General features: G+C 41.5%; 1 protein-coding gene across 3 annotated transcripts in view; it reads right to left on the bottom strand.

The window, feature by feature from the left end:
- The window catches only part of ZNF516 (zinc finger protein 516), a 128,308-nt gene that overhangs the window by 11,511 nt on the left and 95,741 nt on the right, over positions 1-21,056 (bottom strand). For all 3 annotated transcript variants that reach the window (XM_088475913.1, XM_088475915.1, XM_088475914.1), the window contains exon 5: positions 1,163-2,632. In XM_088475913.1, coding sequence (XP_088332039.1) covers positions 1,163-2,632 — 1,470 coding nt within the window. The remainder of the gene's footprint in view (positions 1-1,162; positions 2,633-21,056) is intronic.

Genomic DNA, 21,056 nt, shown 5'->3' with positions numbered 1-21,056 from the left:
CAAGCTTAGCTCAACCATCAAGTACATACACTAGCAATGAAAGCTGTAATCTCCACTGATGTTTCTTTGTGGGAGAATAGATAAACCTTCATCAGTACAGCAAGAGAATGGGGGCCTGGAACTGCAGGCTGCTATTTGCTCAGACTGACAGCAGGTGGTGCTGTAAGACGCCGAAGTTACCAAATGTGAAGAAAATATTTATAAACCCAAAAGGTTTATGGCTGCAGATTCTGATAATATACAAATTAATGAAAAGAAGCATATCATCATCATGCATGCCCATTTTATATTTTACAGTCAAGGGACTGGTCTTTCAACTGCATGTCGTTAAAAGCACTGTAAATCGATTACAAGGTAGTATGTACTACGTAACCAGTGCAACAAACATCTGCCAATTTACTTGGGAAATGGCCTAGGACGGTGATTGGGTTGGAGGAAGCCGTCCTATTTTCTGAAAGTGAGCATTGTACTATGTGTATAATGCCAGCATCAAATACATGCAGATATGGTAGACTAATTGGTGAGTGGTCATCCCAAATAGAATACTGCTCATGCTAATGGAATAGGAGAGGAGTTGGCTAATGATAGCACCATCTGAGTGTGGAGAGTATTTTCGCAAACTAGGAAGTGACAACCTTACTTTGCAGTCCAGTCATTAGTCCAGGCTCCAAACTTATACAATTAGGGTCTGCACTTGTCCACAAAGCCAGTAATTTGGCTATTAGGTCAAATAAAGGATATGCCACACAGGTGGCCAATATAAATCTGCTACAGATGAGTAGCAGTCAGCTACAGTACAGTGAAAGTAGCAATCAAGGCATCAAATGTAGTAAAACACTTATTGAGTAGGGTAACCTTTACACATTTTTGCCTTTACCAACTTGTGCTTTAGGAACAACAAATATATTTTTGCCTGAGCATCGTCATAGCTCGCATTTCATTAATGGCTTGGAACCATATATTTGTACTACATTTAGTGATTACTCTATAACAACTTCTATTTGCAAAATACACTGGCTTCCTGAATACATTTAAAAGAAACTTGTTTATTATCAGAATAATTAGAAAGCTAATTCTCTACAAGATTCGTATAACAATTCTATTAAAATAAAGATATTCCACAGATAGCATGTCTGATTTTTAAACTGCAAAACAAATTTACCTGCATTATCCAGATTATTGTTACTGCCTCCCCAACTTTGGTACAGTGTAGCTAGGTCCTTTGGAATGTAGGGCTTAAAGATATTTAGTACATCCAGTCGCTTTTCATGGCCGTCAGGCGCAGGCTCTTGTTTTACTGGATGAAAAGGCGATGGAGCAACCGTTGTACTTTGTTGATTTTGCAAAACAGGGCTGGTCTTGGGTCCAGTACTACAGTTGGGCACTGTTCCTAGTTCATTAACAATCTTGGCCTGAGATTCCCTTGGAGGCACTATAGGGTTCTCCTGCTTGACGTGTGGCTCTAATTTATGAAATGGAAATTGCGGTTGTGACAGTGAAAATTTGGTTTTAATTGCATCAGACAAATACAGTTTATTAGGAGATGCGAAGCTAGGTGCTCCCTGGGACATGGTGTATTTTTCTGCTTGTTTGCTACTACATGGTTGTAGAATTTGTCTTGATGCTGATGTTTGAGCAGATGTATATTTACTGTAACTTCCAGTTTGGGTCAGTTTAGGGCTCGAGTCATTCTTTGTTTTTAATAATGGCTGTTGGACTGCATTGTATTGCTCTTGAGCTTGCACCACCTTAGGCTGCCGTTGTGTATCGAAGTTTGCCGCTTTAGGCCCACTGAAGCTGCGAGAGTTGACACGCACCTGAGATCCACAAGTTGCTTTAGAAACATTTCCTAAACTTGATGAGTTGCCTTTGGATGCTGTAGATTGACTTGGCATCTGAGTACGTGTGAACTTAGCAATGGGTAATGGTGGACATTCTTTGCCACCAAGTGCTGGTGGAGGACCAGTACGCCCATTTCTGACCAGAAAAAGGACATTGTTTTTCAAATTTTTGAAACCGTTCTGTTGAACCCACTGTGGAGCCATGGAGTTACAACTGACTTTATGCCAAATTCTTTTGTGCATCCACAAAACCTCAGGATAATAAGTATTGTGACTACAGTAAGGGCACTGATGAACAATCAATGAAGCCTGCAATGCATCAATAGCACTTTTACTACAAATCTCATCCCTGCTTGATTTTTCACTTAAATCCAATGGAATGAACTCCTGTTTACCTGTACCATTATTTTCTATGGTGGAGTGTTCCTTCAGTAAGTCAAGTGCCTTTCCATCTGTATGTGTTTTTGCAGGTACAAAGTGTTTTTTCATGCTGACTGTGTCGGCATTATTTTGCACCATAGAAAGGGATGAAGTTATATTCTGTATAGGTGTGTGAGGGTCTTTGTTGTACTTGAATGCTGGTACTTTTATATCCGGGCAAAATTCAGTTTTTACAAGAGAATAGTCTGGATGATTATTAGAAACAAAAGAAGGGTTTTGCAGATCTATTTTACACTGTGTACTGTCACATTCGCTGGTGTCTTCAGACTTAAAGGTATGGTGATGGTTTGTGTTAGATACTTTCATTGCCATATCCTCTGCAGAGTACTCATGATGGTATGGTTTCAATCCTACAAAACAAATAAATGAAATATCACTTGTAGCAAACAGTGTAACAAAGATAGCTTACCTTTCCCTTTCTTTTTTTTGGGAGGGGACAGCACATCTATATTATTGTTTTCAACAAAACACTCAATTTTCCAAGTGTCCTACAGCATGTGTAATTAATACATAGAGATACATTCCTAGGTTGGTTCACAAACTGGTCTCTACCAAAAACTTAATCTACATAATTACATGTTATACTGTTTTATAGCGTTTGTAGCTGAATACTTTCCTTCCCTCTATTCTACCTATTTAAGATTGTAGGAAAAAGCATAGTTTATAGTTTAAACCAATTACCTGGGCTTCCTAATACAACCTGTAGTACTATGGTGGCAGGATAAGCGATGCCAAGCAGAAAGAGGAACTGTCCCCCATTCTCTTGCTTCTCTTCTATTCACAAAGTCCCACTGAGCTCTCCGCCTTAAACACATTGTTAAATTATGGAGGGAGAATGCATTGGTTCATATTACCTGTGACAGTGGCCCATTGCGGCTCTATTTCAAAATGTATTACTACTTCCCTAGTTATTAAGGAAGCCGAACCTTCTCTCATATCTTTAAGCCTGGTAAATACTATACAAAGTAAAAAAAACAATGCAAGTCATTCTAATTCCACCAAATCCCAGAACACACGATATAGAGTGTGCACACTATGCAATCTACTGAACGACGACACGATATTATTGTGTTGGGGGATTCTATCCAATTAATCGTTTCTCTTGTACATTATGTGCATACACACTACACGATGTGCACTATATCGTCACATCTGCCATGCAGCACATTAGATGGGACGATGCGATGGATGACGGCCAAGTGCATCATACAAAACATTACATATCTGCACAGCAACCCTGCAAAGCGGTCACTCAAGCTTTGTCTGATTAGTTAAGAAGCAGCTCCCACTAACTTGGGACAATGGCCCTCATTCAGAGCCGTTCGCTATTTGCGGTCGTTCGTTCAAAAACAAGGGGTGGCTATTCAAATGATCCGTTCGCAAATTGCAGTCTGTTCACACCTCTAAGTCTGAACGAGCGAGCAAAACATACGCTCGTTTATTTGTTAAAAACGCCCCCTGGCCGCTCGCACCATACGTCATGTCCGCTATTTATTAGATTAATCGAGTACATCGACCAGCGTATGAACTGCTCGCTATTCTTGTGGTTGGTGTTTGCTACCACAAATTTGCGAGCAGTTCTGGCTATAAAATAACCCAGTGACGTGGTCAATGACGCTGCTGTATTAATTATGCACACCCATAATACGCCCGTTTTGACCTTTAAGCACGCCTGCGTTCGGATCTCCACTCCCCATTTTCAAGCACCTTCCCCTGTTACCACCCACATACGCCTCATTCTGTCACTCAAAATAGCAGGCACTCGCTATATAGCGTACAAACGATTTTTGGCCGCACTGACTGGTTCGCGCATGCGTACTAAAAACCGTACGCATGCGCAGATGTGCAAACATCGCTCGGAACGAGCGTACTGCCGCTAACGAGCGGCTCTGAATGAGGGCCAATGTTCTCATTACATATCAAGTTTTGGCCCACCTGTGTCCTCCTGCGTGGCTAGGCTAACACTTTTAATGACCTTCTTTGGTATATATGAATACGTATTCGGTCTAAAACACAGTGAAACGGTGGGGTACACGTAAGCTTTAATATGATTGGATAACTCCTGAGATCAACATTAAAGTATACTTTTTAGCTGCTTGTTACAGTTCTGGTCAGTTCCACTGCAAAAGGTGTTAATAAACCCTTTAAAAAAAGATATGTATATTTCCACATTGTAATTGTTGCAACCTTTGGAATCCAGTTATTCTTCCATTGCATAATTGAGAACCTCATTACACATAAAGCAGTGTGAAAAAAATCAGATTCATGTCAACGTCTCATTTTGTGGTTACTGTATTTGTAAGAAATCATAGTAAATGTGATAAGTGCCTTAATTAATCACTTGTTGATAGGTACTGAACAGCAACAATTTCCTCCCTGCACATTTCATGCGTTAATGATGTGCAATAATCAAAACAGTGAATATGAAGCTTATGTTGTCACAGTAACCTATAAACAGTTTGCCAAATAGCAGCACATGATCAGCAGATCTGGAGTGAACAACTACAGTGCTAATGTAAAAAATCAGTTATGTCCTTATGTATGCAAGGGGTCATGAGTGGGCGGCATTATACACAAATAGAAATGTGTGAAGGATTTATGCTTACTAGGATATAAAAAAAAAAAAAAAAAACCTGCCACAGATAACAGTGTGTGATTTGCCCTAGTCTTTACTGATCAGAATAAGGGGCCTAGCCATTAGCAGATGTATTTCTGAGCGACGAAAGACAAAAGATATCCTAGGAAAATTCCGGGGGCTGTGCTGAACGACTTCTGTCAAGTACATGACAGATTTTGGCAAACGACGAACGACAAACAATATCTCATGACATCATTCAGGGAGTAGATTTTCTTCTCTGCAGCGCTCTGTAGCTGCTGCTAATATCTTTCGTCGTTCATCGCATATAAACTGCACGATAGTGCCAATATCATACAGCTATATGCGATAATTGACCAACATGTTGAAGAGATGATAGATGCGATTTATCGGCCGTAGGAGTGCGCATGTAATCGTTCAGGGCCTATCCATTAGCAGATATAGTGAACGATTGAACGATATATCGTTTAATGGTTCAGTTTATCTGCTAATGGATAGGCCCCTATGGTGAAGCTAAAATGTTCCACTTTCACCATACATAGCCTTTACTCACCTATGCATGAAACCGGACGAACATATATAAAAAAAAAAGTTTCATACAGTATAGAAGATGCATTTTTTTACATCAAAATCTTCCCATTAGGTTTGACAGAAGCCTTCCACGCACTGTTTAAGACCCATGTCTTCTTGTGGCTTCCTACTTTCAGCCATATCCCTCCTAACATCATGACACTGCCCATGCGACATTCAGTCCTGCCCTCGTACAATCCCTCACTGTACTACAAGACAAATCACTGCCTCAAAATCAGCACACCGCTATGATCACTACTACGCCTATCTGTACAGGTTATATCCTTGCCCAAGTGGGGACACAGGAATGTATAGAAGACCAACTAAAAAGCTGATAATGCACTTGAATTGCAGGAGAGACCACCACCTTGCCATGGTTCAATTCATAAAAGGATCATGAAGTAATCCGGCTTTTGCACCTTATTGAGTTGTTTGCAGCATGTATTGCCCCTTTATCCACAAAATGCAGCTTTATAGCACAACTACACAGGACTTGTACCACACTGTGATGTCAAGCTCCTCTATCAATTTTATAGCTAGAATTGCTTTTCCTTAGGCACAGTGCATGAAATGTGCTAGATGGCATCAATCCATCAGCAGCAGAGATGACCCCATAAGCTGCCACTATGGATCTAACCTACTTAGCTCAGTCATTTACGTTTTATTTATACATAGAGTAACTATCCATGCTGACAAAAGGTCTTGAGCACTGCCTTCTAATAAGTCTCTTCAGTCTACCCTGTAATAGTTAACCATTAGATAACCTAGCAGGCTGTGTGCCACTTTCAATACTACAACATGCATTTAAAACCAATTTTTGGATTAGAAGTAGGAAACTATTTTAAAAGTTTACCAAGAAACAATGTTCCCAACACATTTCAGCAGCCTAATGAAATGTCGCCTCTGTCCATTAGCTTGGTTAGCTGCATGGACACTGAAGTTTAGAAGCATATCAGTAATCTTATGCAGAAAAGGTTATTCTTTAAACTTTCAGAGAGTGAGTATGACCCTACTGTACTTTAGACCTCCACTTAGTGTAGTTCACAGATGTACTAAAATAAAATAAAAAAAGTCAAAGTTTATAAAATACAAGAAAACAACTTTGCAGCAGTCCATTTAAACATGCTGGTTAAAACCTCAAGTACACGTGTAGATTGGTTAGAAAGAATGTTTATGGGCTGATTCAATCCAGTGAGATGCGCCAGGATGCCAGGAGCTTGGCCGTGTACAATATAAATGAGAGAAGATGTAATTATGCGGTTTTTTGCAATTCAATTCCAAACTCCGACGATTCTCAGAGCAAACGCGCAGATTTTTTCTAACAACCCAATGAGTAGGGGAAAAGGTTACAAAAATTATTTTAAGGGAAAAATGTTGGGACACAGAGCAGAACCTCTGGTACACCTCTCTCAATGAATAAGCATTCGGAGGGGTTTAAATAGTAGAATTTGTCCAATAAAGACGTGTCCGATTTCAGGTGAATTTCTCTAAAAAGCTCATAAATGTATTAAATGATGTGGGACATGTATGTGGAGGTATTGTATTGGTGGGACAGGGGTTTTTAACATTAGTTAATTTATCCACCATTTGACAAACTTGTATAAAACCACTGGAAAAAAAAAATCACTTTACATACATTTTTCTGTACCATTTGACACAAATACTTTGTTTATAGTCACTAACATCCTTTTAATACGGTTTTGCGATCTTATCTGCCATTTTTTTTTGGGGGGGGGGGGGAATCAGGTTGATTTTCAAGCATTTCTACAGGTCGCGCACTGTAGTATTAACTCGCTACAATCATCGCACATTGCGGTTTACATTTGAATTACAATTATTGCTGGGGCACGATTCATGAAAATTAGTAGCGATGTGTGGAACTTTGAGAGGCATATTTGCGCTTCCAAACTCCTGCAGAATTGAATCTGTAGGAATAAGTGGGAAAACTTGTGTGCTCCACATTTCTAGATTTTCTGAAAATTTATAGGTTTTGCAAAGTTTGGATCTAATGCGTAGTTGAACATACGCTTTTTGTAGAGCCTATCTTGCGTGATTCATGCCTTGGAACCCATCATATACAAGTACAAGAGATGCAGTGCCATACACATTTCAATTGCGTTTACACTTACAGCCCAGTTTATGCCCCTTCGGTTGCAACAGGGCAGTCTGAGACAGGCTAAGTTCTGACAACGCATGTAGACAGAATTGCATAAATACATCTGTTTTTCAGACCTATCCTTTGCACAGGTTGGTGTAAGCGCACCCTGACGACAATTATCAAACTGAGTGCATGGGTAGGGGCAAAAGTGTACACAACTATGCATGCAAGTAAATATACACATTTAGTCCAGTGCAAGCAGTGCAGGAGCAATTAGGCCAGTCTTACATTTAACTCTGCATCAGGTACTTTATCAGACCCAAAATTTACAAAGCTACGCAATTGAAATACATTCTCAAACAACAAAAAGCTTATCTACATTAAAATATGAAAATTTGGAGATAAAACAGACAATGCAAGGGTTATTTTATTTTATTTTTTAAATATTACAATGTGTTTTCTTTAACAAATGCCAGGCATTATCCTTTCAGTATTACTTGAACATAAATAAATTATATAAAACATTTTAGGTGTGAAAACGCCATCTTCCATCATTAGTTCAATTACTGAAATAGATGTAAGATGTGATATACATCATAGATAAAGTAGAGATTGAACAATTGTGGAAATCTACTGCCACTTGCTGGCTAACTTCCGGAACAACAAGCTGGAATTCAACACGTATCCTGGTTTGCACTACAGGATTCATAAATTGTTTGCGATCTCACAACTTTTTTCTATATTACCCTATAACGTTAGTATTTGGGTAACTATTATTACTTCTATAGCAAACTTAAATGCCGATTTAACATGCTAAATATAAAAGATAGCAAGCCAATTTAAAAACACTAAAGGAGAAACAAATGATCAACAATAAAATCTAAGAACCTGGGGTTGTTTGGAAGTGCTGAAACCACATTAAGTTTTCATCTATGACTAGAGTGCAGTGGAATACTGTGCGACCAAAGCCAACTTATGAAAAGGATGACAGGTTTGCCACATTGACCAATTAATGATCACTGCTTTCAAATCAGAGCAATGTGCCAAGTTCCAGTTGCAGCCTAGAAGGTGCTATGTTCAGCCCTAACTGAACAAACTGTGTACAAAGCATACTTTCCCTATAACCTTAATCCACTGGCAACTGATACTGCTGCATGGGCTTTACTTGTGCCCAGTGTTTCCACTGTAGTGTTTTTTTTCCCTGGTTTCCAGCAGTGTTTCCACTTTTGGATTAATTTCCTGGTCTGAATTTGGCTGTGGACAGGTGCAGTGGTCAGGCAGTGAAGTGCCATATTGTTGCTCTGGATGAGTTATGATAGGTTGATTTGATAGTCAGAATGTCAACACCAAAATGTTAACATGTTCTGAATGGCATGATGTGGACATCAGAAAGTCGACACAATTTTTTGGATATTTAAGCCTAATCCTGAACAAAAACCCCAAACCTAACTATAACACTATAATGCACTGTAGACATTGACGGTCAACATTTTGACCATGCCTACATTTTACATGTCGGCACTTTGACCAGATACCGTCTGACCTGATCGTTGACACACTGCTACTGCACCAGGTGCAGGCTGAGCCCAAAATGTGCAGCACACATGGAACTATTTTCACTGATCAGTCAGTGTTGTCAAAGCATTCTCCAGAATGCCGGGAGCACCTGGGACACCGACTAGAGGCAGGCTACTTTTATTCACCAAAGTGGTGGCACTGCTCTACAAGGCAGATACAATTAGCCACGGGACTTGCAGATGGGTCAACATACATGTAGCCTCCTTGAGCGTTCAACAGCCCTTCTAGTCACGCAATGGCACCACTCGGTAGCGTCAAGCGTCTTCATGTTAAAATGTGTCTTATTTGCAAAGCAATGTGAAAAGGACGCACACGACAGCTTATTTTGATTAAAAAGATATGTGGCATGCTTATATGTGTGCGACTGCAGCTTTATATGTGCGAGAAATACTACGTTAGTGACACTAACGTAGCATTTCGCATGCAGATATAACCCATACTTGCCAACTCTCCCTCATTGTCCGGGAGACTCCCTGTAATCTCTCTGTCTCCCTGAAGAATCTATAAATCTCCCTGATTGCATCTTACCCTCATTATGAAGAGGTTATATATAGAAAAATAAACAGATGTATACGTTCAATTTGGATCATTAGTATCATTTCTCTGCATTGGTTATAGCACACAATGGCCCTCATTCAGAGCCGCTCGTTAGCGGCAGTACGCTCGTTCCGAGCGATGTTTGCACATCTGCGCATGCGTACGGTTTTTAGTACGCATGCGCGAACCAGTCAGTGCGGCCGAAAATCATTTGTACGCAATATAGCGAGTGCCTGCTATTTTGAGTGACAGAATGAGGCGTATGTGGGTGGTAACAGGGGAAGGTGCTTGAAAATGGGGAGTGGAGATCCGAACGCAGGCGTGCTTAAAGGTCAAAACGGGCGTATTATGGGTGTGCATAATTAATACAGCAGCGTCATTGACCACGTCACTGGGTTATTTTATAGCCAGAACTGCTCGCAAATTTGTGGTAGCAAACACCAACCACAAGAATAGCGAGCAGTTCATACGCTGGTCGATGTACTCGATTAATCTAATAAATAGCGGACATGACGTATGGTGCGAGCGGCCAGGGGGCGTTTTTAACAAATAAACGAGCGTATGTTTTGCTCGCTCGTTCAGACTTAGAGGTGTGAACAGACTGCAATGTGCGAACGGATCATTTGAATAGCCACCCCTTGTTTTTGAACGAACGACCGCAAATAGCGAACGGCTCTGAATGAGGGCCAATGATCCCTATGGCTACATGCGTTTTCTGAAAGTATCAGTTTTTTTTTAATAAACAAATAGATCTTCTAACTGCTTAGCGGATCATTTACATTAGGATGAAAGTCAATTTTATGACACGCCTCTCAGATGTAGTAGTACCCGCCCACTTCACCGCCACGCTCATAGGTGCTGCTTTCACAGTCTCCCTGAAAAGCTTTTTCAAAAGTAGGCAAGTATGCTGTAACCGCAGTCACACACAGAAGATAGGTATGCTGCATATAATAATAAATCAGCATAAGCATATGCTTGTTTGTTCGATCCACTATGCGAATTAGACGCATTTTAAAGGAAAAAATGTTTACAAAAAGACGCTCAGCGCTACAAAGTTGCACGGTGCGGATGTGTTAAGTGTAGCGCACAACTTGTATAACACGGAGAATATATCTATATGGCCACATCTGTACCACAGGATTTTCGCTCCCAGGTATAGTATCAAGAGCTATTCAAGTACTGCCTGGGGTAAGCTTGCCACTAGCCACGAGGGTGCACTTAACACGGATTTCAGCTGGTACTTTCCTGAGGTGTGAACGTAGATCATACTTGCCAACTCTCCCTCATTGTCAGAGAGACCATCTCTGAAATAGCAGCAATCTCCCTGAAGAGTCTAGTAATCTCCCTGATTGCACCATACCCCCATTATGAAGCGGTTATATTAAAAAAAAGCAAAGCTATATACATTAAAATGGGATCATTAGTATCATTTCCCAGCATTGATTATAAGGCACAATGATCCCTATGGTTACATGTATTTTCTAAAAAGTATTAGTGTGTTTTCATGAACAAAATACATCTAACTAGCTGCTTTAGCTCTCGTTTACATTTGGATGTAAGTCAGGTTTATGACACGCCTCTCATATGTAGCAGTACACACCCACTTTACCACGTGCTCATAGGTGTTACTTTCACAATCTCCCTGAAATGCGGTTTCAAAAGTAGGCAAGTATGGCGTAAATCCGTAATAGAGCTTCCAGGGTTAGTTGTGGACAGTAATTGCATAGTTCCTGGCACTTAACCCAGCAGCTATGGTTTACCGCATGTTAGCCACTGGCTTACTGTAGAAAATAATTGAATAGATCCAGACACTTAACCCAGGTGCTAAAACCTTGTTTTAAGTCCCGCAGATATTCGAATCTGTCCCTACAAGTTATAAGGTGGAATTTTTCCCAAAGGAACAAGATATCGGGCCAGATGTACCAAGCTCTGAAAAGTGATAATCCACCAGCCAATCAGCTGTAACATGACAGTTGGAAGCTGAGTGGCTGGTCGTTTATCACCCTCCAGTTTATCACTTTCTAGACCTTAGTAAATCTCCCAGGAGAGTTAATGTCTTGTCAGAGATTCAAAGTCTGTATTTTACAGAAACTGCTAGGCGCAATCAGACAGGCCCAGCAGAGGAGGGTGTGGCCAGACAGGGCAATGTCCAGTGTTGGGATCAAGTGTTTATTCCATTGCCAGAAGTCCTGCAGTCCGGTGACATGTGTCCCCAGCGGGACACTTCTCACTGGACTGTTCCCAGCAGCGGGTGACATTTGGTGCCAGTCGCAAGCTGGGTGCTGCTCGCGGAGTGGCAGCCATTGAAGAGCAGCAATTTTAATTTAAGGTACTGCTGGGCGGAATTGTCAGTTCGTCGGAAGCGGGTGAACAATGAGGACGTCGTGCAAAGAGCTCTGGCGGCCGCGGAAGAGGCCAGAAGTTGCCGGGCTCGAGAGAGAAGCTCTCCAGCGGCCAGGATAGACCAGCAGCAGAAGCATGCAGCTGAGGACCAGCGTGTGCAGCAGTGGTGGGAAAGCAAAAGAGCTAACTAAGCTCCCAACTGCAGCCTCTCCCACCAGACAGGTGTGTCCAGTAAGTGAGGAGAGGGGAAGAGGGATACAGCTCTGTGTGATTTGCCCTGTCGGAGGAGGGGAGGAGTCCCGTCAGTGAAAAAGCTGGTCTTTACCATACTTTCTTACTTTTGAAAAGGTTTTTCAGGGAGACTGTGAAAGTAACACCTATGAGCATGCGTTAAAGTGGACGTGTACTGCTACATCTGAGAGGTGCAGGGCCGTAACTAGGTTAGTGCAACCTGTGCCATGGCACAGGGAACTGCAGGGCAGGGGGAGCTGTTTGGGCCTTTCAATTGTCCTGTTTATTATCATTCTCACTTGTAGCTTCCTCTACTTTTATCCCCAGCATCTCCTGACCTCCCCTATCTCTTCCCTGGCCCTTCCCCATGAGGCCATGGCCCTTTTTCAGGTGCACCATCTTACTTCCCTATTTAAAAAATGGAGGGCGGCACCAATCCTCTCTCTGGCACAGGGCACAAAAAGTCTAGTTATGGCTCTGGAGAGGTGTGTAATAAAATTGACTTGCATCCAAATGTAAGCGACCCCCAAAGCAGTAATCAAGATCCATTTGTTGATTAAAAAAAAAACTGATACATTTCAGAAAATGCCATAGGGATCATTGTGCCTTATAACCAACGCAGGGAGTTTATACTAATAAAATATATATATATATATATATATATATATATATATATGTGTGAAATAGAAGCACTGGAGGGCTCCATCCAAAGGGCCGTTTCAGGTATTAGGCCTTTCAGCAGGCTAATTGGGGTTTATACCTGGAAGTGGCTCAATATAGCTGTGTAAGAGTTTTGATGCAGTGTCTCATACCTGGGAGAGCAGGCACCCAGGTTAGCTTGCTCTGAGACACTGTATGCTACAATAAAGAAGGTAATGTGGACGTGAGCTTATTTAGTGTTCGGTTAGTGAGGGAATTTAATGTCTAGTTAGAGCCCAGATGGGTTAGGATATATTTTATGTTTTGTTTATTTGATTATTGGTGTTGCACGATAAAAACTGGCACCGACCAGCTTGCACGAAAACCCACGACTGGAGTGCTGTTTCCTGGCTGCTATGTGTAAGGAGGTGTCCATCTACCCCAGGAGAGGGACCCCTACCCCGATCATATCACAATTGGTGGAGAATGTGGGCAATGCACACTGGAAATTGCAGCAAGAGGAAAAGTTCTACATTTAACATTTTAAAAAAGTGACAGACACCAATTTGTTGTGTTGGATATCAACTCGTGTTCTGTGAAGCCAGGTTTTGCTACAAACCTACACCTAAAGACAACATGGAGGACATTATTAAGGCCTTGCTCCAATCTAACAAAACTCTGCAAGAAGCTATCAAAGCTCAGCAGGAAACAAACAGGACTCAGCAAGTTGCCAGGCCTTAAAAGACATGGTACAACAGCTAGTAGTCCGGTCTGGAGATGCTTCCACTGGACTTCCAAACAACACTCACTCCATACGGGCCAGTCACTTTCTGCAAAAGATGACCCAGAGTGATGATGTGAAAGCGTATCTTACAGCCTTTGAGAGAACCGCAGAAAGGGAGAGTTGGCCCAAGGAACAGTGGGCAAGTCTTGTGGCACCCTTCCTGTCTGGAGAACCACAAAAGGCCTACTATGATTTGTGCCTCGCTGATGCCAAGGACTATGCAAAGCTAAAACGGGAGATCCTAACTCGGTTGGGAGTCACCTCATTTGTTCGGGCCCACAAGTCCACTGCTGGGAGTTCCAAATAGAAAAACCTCCACGCTCACAGATACATGACCTCGTCCATCTAACCACAAAATGGCTACAGCCCGAGATGCTGACAGGACCGCAGATTGTGGAAAGAGTCGTGATGGACCAGTATCTGTGATCGCTACCTGCATCTCTGCGCAAGTAGGTGAGCCATGCAGACCCCAAGTCCGCAGTCCAGTTAGTCAAACTGATGGAGAGGTATGTGGCAGCTGAGGAACTGTTGTGTGTCCCACTGGGCCCCGAATCTGCAATGGCGATCTTCCGTGACTACTGTAAGACTGTTCCAGGGGAGAAGGGTGCTGGGCGGTGGAATGAACTTAAGACTGAGTTTGGAACCTGAGGATAGGCCAGCCAGGCCAGGAAGGTTCTTACCCTATAAGAGATTTGATAATAATATGATACAATGTTTTCGATGTAGTGAATTGGACCATACTGCTGCTAATTGTCAACTCACCTCTGAACCTATACAATGTGATACTGCTTAGGTCCGTCGCAGAATGTCTTTCTTTGCACAACCTGCCTGTACTGCTGACCAACAGGCTTAGACAGATAAGCAAATGTGTAAGGTTACTGTAGAAGGCAATCAAGTAGCGGCTCTGTTAGATTCTGGCAGCCTGGTTATACTTATGAGAGCTGAACTGATGAACCCCTTGAAGAGTGAGGGAAAAGCTGTTGGTGTGACCTGCATACATGGGGATACTCGGTATTATGTTACCGCGGAAGTGAACATAGAAACAGTGTGGTTCCGCTATAGTGTCTGTGGGTTTGGTGCATGGCTACAGGTATGATATAATGTTGGGGAGAGACTTCGCTCACTTCTGGAAATTGTGGGAAAGCCGATTTATTACCAAAGTAAATAACCCCAACCCATTTGAGAAGGTTGCTGATGCAGTAGCAGGGGAAGTTTCTTCAGAGTTTGAGAAGTTCCCTTTTCCTAGCATGATTGGTGAAACAGAGAATACTGAGGTGGGAAGTGTTGAGAAGCCAGTTGATCTTGAGGTCAGAAAAAAGATATTTGCACTGGAGCAGTTAAATGACCCTATTCTGGTAAAATCCAGGGAAAATGTAAAAGTGATTGGTGGTGAATCCATAGACCCTGATAGTCCGTTGTCATGTCCTCAAATGGCAATATGCCAGGATTTTTTGTACGGGAGACATCCAAGAGGATTACCTGACATTGCCAAGTAGACAGGGGAGGGGGCAGTCCAGTCCCTATAAAACGGTCATTGAGCCTAGGAAAAGAAAGCCAGAACAGTTATACCATGTAAATCTTATTAAACCTTGGAAGGATAGAGCAGCTCTGCAAGCCACCCCCGGCCCCTCCAGTAAATCTAGGGCCTTTGGTTCCTGAAATGACAATAGTTAATCCCCTGTCGACCGTTAAACAGCAGGACGTTAAGGAATTTCTGATCAGAAATAGGGTTTTGTTCTTAGATGTACTGGCAAAACCACAGTCATTAAACATGACACAATCACTGACCCAGGTGTTAAGATTATCCTAAAGACCTATAGGTTACCAGAAGCCCAAAGAGAATCAGTGTCTAAAGAAATTAAAAAGATGTTGGAACTGGGTGTAATTGAAAAATTGCATAGTGAGTGGTCAAGTCCCATTGTGATTATTCCAAAGCCTGACGGGAGTGTACGTTTCGGCAACGATTTCCGAAAATTGAACAGTGTGTCAAAGTCCAATGCCTACCCAATGCCAAGGGTGGATGAACTAATTGAAAGGCTAGGAACAGCCAGGTATTTAACCACTCTAGACTTAACCAAAGAGTATTGGCAAGTGCCGTTAACTGAGAGTGCCAAAAAAAAGACAGCTTTTTCGACACCAGAAGGGTTGTTCCGATACAAGATGTTGCCCTTTGGGTTACGTGGGGGCACCAGCTACCTTCCAAAGGATGATGGACAGAAATCTAAGACCCCATAAACGGTATGCTGCTGCTTGTCTAGGTGATGTAGTCATTCATAGTCCTGATTGGTAGTCTCATTTGCCCAGAGTACAAGCAGTGTTGGACTCCATCTATAGGGCAGGATTGACAGCCAACCCAAAGAAATGTTGCCTAGGGATGGAAGAAGTAAAGTATCTTGGTTACACCATTGGCAGAGGTTTAATAAAGCCACAGCTTAACAACAAGGTGGTTCTTGGCAGTAAAAAAATTCAAGTTAACAGTAGAACACAGGCCAGGAAGCCAGCTGGCCAATGCAGATGCTTTGTCAGGTGTCCATTGTGTGGGACTGCAGTTGTTCCGCCCACAGGTCGAAACAAAGGGGGGGATATGTGATAGAAACGCTGGAGAAGTTAGGGAGGGCTCCATCCACAGGGCCGTTTTAGGTGATAGGCCTTTCAGCCTGTGAGCAGACTGATTAGGGATTACACCTGGAAGTGGCTCAATATAGCTGTGTAAGAGTTTTGATGCAGTGTTTCATACCTGGGAGAGCAGGCCCGCAGGTTTTGCTACAATCCAGAAGTTACTGTGGACGTGAGCTTATTTAGTGTTCGGTTAGTGAGGGAAGTTAATGTCTAGTTAGAGCCCAGACGGATAAGGATTTATTTTATGTTTTGTTTATTTGATTATTGGTGTTGCACAATAAAAAACTGGCGCCGACCAGCTTGCATGAAAACCCATGACTGTTGTGCTGTTTCCTAGCTGCTGTGTATAAGGAGGTGTCCATCTACCCCAGAAGAGGGACCCCTACCCCGATCATAACACAATATACATACACATTATATATATATACACACACACACATATTACACTTACATACATATACACATGCACATATACACACACACACACACACACATACTGACAAAGGCGGGTCCTAGTGCAATAAAGTGCAAATGCCACTGATATTTGCTCAAAAAACTGATAAGTGGACCCATACCAGAATGGTAAATGAATAAGATTATCTCAATGTTGTTTCCACAGGTATACACAAATTAATCCACCATAGGATTATTCATAAGTTTTTAATGGAACTCCAACAACTTTTTCTGTCCGTAAATTGCAGAATTTGGTTTCTTCTCATGTTATTTCCTGGAAAACTTCATCATAAATACAGAGTTTATTACATTGGTGATTTTCTCTTATGAGCTTGTTGTGAACAAATGTTTTCTTCCCTGATTCATGTACTTTTCTTGCTCTGTGAATCGTGTACAGTATATTCCCCAGCAGAAGTCAACAAGCCACCGCCTTTAAACTAGGGATGTGCAGGCTCGGTTCTACTCGGTTCCGTTCGGTTCTTTTTACCGAATCTTATTGGCTATCCAAAACTCGTGACAGCTGAAACCCAATAAGATCCGGTAAAAAGAACCGAACGGAACCGAGTAGAACCGAGCCTGCACACCCCTACTTTAAACACAGTTCAGTGATAGATTATATATATATATATATATATATATATATATATATATATATATATATATATATATACCTGGCGCTTCCTGCTACTTTCGGTAAACCAATAATAGTCAAAATGTGTCCATTTAAATAAAGTTTGTGGAAAACAACACACTTCTCCGTGTATAAGAGATGGCAGCTTTCTCCTCAGGGTGCTGGTTTGAACAGGACAGCTAAGTAAATCTGAGAAATGGAAGAGAGGAAAATGCACCTAATAGAGTAATAAATTAAGTGCATTTAGGGTAGACACGCAACAGGTAGCTCTCCTATATGCGTACCAGATATTTTCTTGAGGAAATTCAGTGAATATATTCCAATTTGGGTGATCCAGTGTTTAAAAGAAAAATTCAGTGCAAAAATGTATGTAGTAAAAACCAGTATTTATACTGATGACATATGGGACTAGTTAGTATACACCCTCTTCCTAGAGGATATTTCTATAAGTTAGAGAAAAAAAAAAAAATCAGATAAAAATTTTAATACAGTTCTAAAAAAGGTAAAATGCATTTATTGTAAATAAATACGCACACTAAATATATACACACAGCTTCATAATGGGGTTATCAGAAATACGATTTACATTTTCAAGGTTTTTATTTTCCTGATTACAGGAAACTTTGATTCTCAGTAAATTGGGTAAAATTACTATTTCAGCTTTGGTTTTATTTCCTGCACAATGATGACATGTATGAGTGAGAAATTGTGGCTGAAGCAGAGGTCAGAGAGGTTGCACCTGCAATAACAGACAGCGCCCCTCACACTCATACAATAGTACGGTGATGTGATGCAGGCATGGAGCAAGTGACAAGCTTCTCCACAGTAACTTACTTTATGAATGGCAGAAAGCAGAGAAAAGCCCTGTTTAAAGCAAAACAGGGATTTTCTCAACTCCATGATTAGACCCCTAATTGTGAAGTATTTTGCCATTGAAAACTGAGGCCTGCTTCACCAGACACTGCTGCAACTGCATGTGTAGAATGATTTAAAGTACAGGATACTGGGTAAATAGGAAGCCTGCTTTATGTGAGTAACCACCAAAATTGTATTAACTGATGGGGAAAACACCCATTATCTATTTGTAACCATGTATTTATTATATACCTGGGCAACTGCACATGAACACACAGCTAAAACTGGCGGCTCCCATAAGGTTTGAGGAAAGGTCATTGCTCATTTACCTAGGGTTAATAGGTATACTTGTCACATTGCATAGGAGTATAAAGTAAATAGATCGAAAATGTGCGTATGAGAGCAAAGCAACATATAGCGCCAGATTCAATTAGCTGTGGAAGCAGACGGAACCCATAAGAAAACATGGGAGCGCGGTCACTGAGGAATATGTGCTAAGCACCACATACATGAAGTCACGACCAAACAAAATAAACATGTGAATATAAAAGTGTGATAGAAAAGCAAATTATTAGACCGTTTGCAGAGAGTCTGTGTGTGGTGCTGCTGGCAAATATAGAACAGTGTTTTAGTGGATGCTATTTCGTGAAAATATTCATATGTATTGATATAACATGCACAGTGCATTGCCCAGACGTGCATACATGTGCCAGTAGAGCAGGGGAAGACCAGGAACTGAGGAGGGTAAGAATTATTAGTAATGGGCAAGGAGCGGGATGGGAGAGGGCCAAGAGTGGGCTGGGAAGAGGCGGATGAGACGGGACGGTAGCTGGTTGAGGTTGACCTGGCAGATGTCCGTAACTGTTAGTGTGTATAAATGTATATCATATATACATTTGGTCCAATATATATTTTTATTTTATAAAATTTTTATTATTTTAGTTGAGTACCAAAACATTAAAGTTGCAGTGTTATAATGAATAAGGTGGAGATTTATCAAAGCTTGGAGAGAGATGAAGTGGAGCGAAATAAAAGTAACAACCAATCAGCTCTATCATTTTTCAAACACAGCCTGTAATATGCCAGTTAGATGAAGGACCAATCAGTTTCTGACTGCCATTTTATAGGCTGTTTAAAAAAAAAAAAAAAAACGACAGGAGCAGATTGGTTGGTACTTTTTCTCTCCCCATGCTTTAAGAAATCTCCAACACCGTTACACTCAAATTAAAGCTGAAGTACTTTGTATTCATATCCAAATTGGAGGAGGGGTTTAGCAATTGCAGCAGTTTAATATGTAGCTGCTCTTTTTCAAAGGGACCAAAAGTAATTGGGACAGTTAACTTATGCTGGGCATACACTATAAAATTATCTGTCAGATATCTGTCCAATCTGGCTGGTTCGAATGAAAACCTGGTAATGTATGGGAACCAATGACAATCAATTATATGGTTTTAAACACTGGAAAACAGACAAAAACGATTGTTCTAATTGGTTACATTTTTTTTATTTAACCAATTTGGCTGAACGACCATTTTTGCCTGTTTTCCAGTGTTTGTGAACAAATGTTCAATTGTCATTTGCTCCCATACATTGCCAGATTTTCATTCCAACCAGCCAGATTGGACAGATATCTGACAGATAATTGTTGTGTATGCCCAGCATTATTAGTGGTTTCATGGACAGATGTGGGCTATTAATTTGTCATTTCTTTATCTATAAGCTGGTAAAGGCATATGGAGTTGATTCCAAGTGTGGCATTTGCAAGCTGCTGCTGTAAACCCACAATATGTGGTCATAGGATGTGAGTGAAGCAAGTGACAAAGGCCCTAATGAGCTCTGCAACACAAAAGGGCCTGGACGTCCATGAAATACAACAGTGACGGGTGACCGCAGGAACCTTTCCATGGTAAAGAAATACCCCTTCACAACATACAGCCAACTGAAGAACAGTCTCCAGGAGGTAGTCATATCATTGTCCAAGTCTACCATAAAGAGAAGGTTCACAAGAGTTAATACAGAGCTGCAGACCATTCATAAATCCAGTCCAGATTAGACTTTGCCCAAAAAAACATCTAAAAAGGTCCAACCAGTTCTGGAACAGCATTCTTTGGACAGATTAAACTAAAATCAACCTGTGCCATAAAGATGGGTAAAAAAAAAGAAAAAAAAAAAAAAAGTATGGAGAAGGCTTGGATTGGCGTCAGGTTGCGGCCTAGGATTGGCCGCTACTCACCTCAGCGCCGGCTTCCCCTGACCTCCCGTGCAGTCAGACGCCAGGTGCGGCGGCTGCGGATTATTTCTGGGGTCTGCTAGGACATCCATGCGTTGCTCCATGATTTGATTCCAGCGGTTACCTTCATGGACGCAGCCATGACAGTCTACATCACCTGATTAGCCCTTTACCCAGTGGTAGAAATGGTAACGGTCAGCTGAAACTATCCTCCAATGGATCGCTACCTTAGGGTATTTAGCCGGGCAGGCAACAGGAAGTTGCTTGAACAACTTCACTACATCCAGTGATTACTTGCTGTTGCAGCTTTCCGGGTTCCCACTCCTTTCTTCTAGTGTTTTATAACAAGTGTTATCCAACAGTGTGTGTACTCAAAATGTCACCCGAGTACTGACTCCTAGTGTCAGTCTCCTGTACCATTTCTGCATCTGGATCAACAGTGTGTGTACTCAGAATGTCACCCAAGTATTGACTCCTAGTGCCATTCTCCTGTACCAGTCCTGCGTCTGGATCAAAAGTGTATGTGCTCAGTACGTCACCTGAGTACTGACTCCTAGTGCCTTTCTCTTGTACCAGTTCTGCATCTGGGCCAACAGTGTGTGTACTCAGT

This window comes from Taudactylus pleione, unplaced genomic scaffold (assembly GCF_031769625.1).
Source record: "Taudactylus pleione unplaced genomic scaffold, aTauple2 ptg000179l, whole genome shotgun sequence".
Lineage (NCBI taxonomy): Eukaryota > Metazoa > Chordata > Amphibia > Anura > Myobatrachidae > Taudactylus > Taudactylus pleione.
Note: the sequence above shows the minus strand (reverse complement) of the source record. Positions and strands in the feature narration are given on the sequence as shown.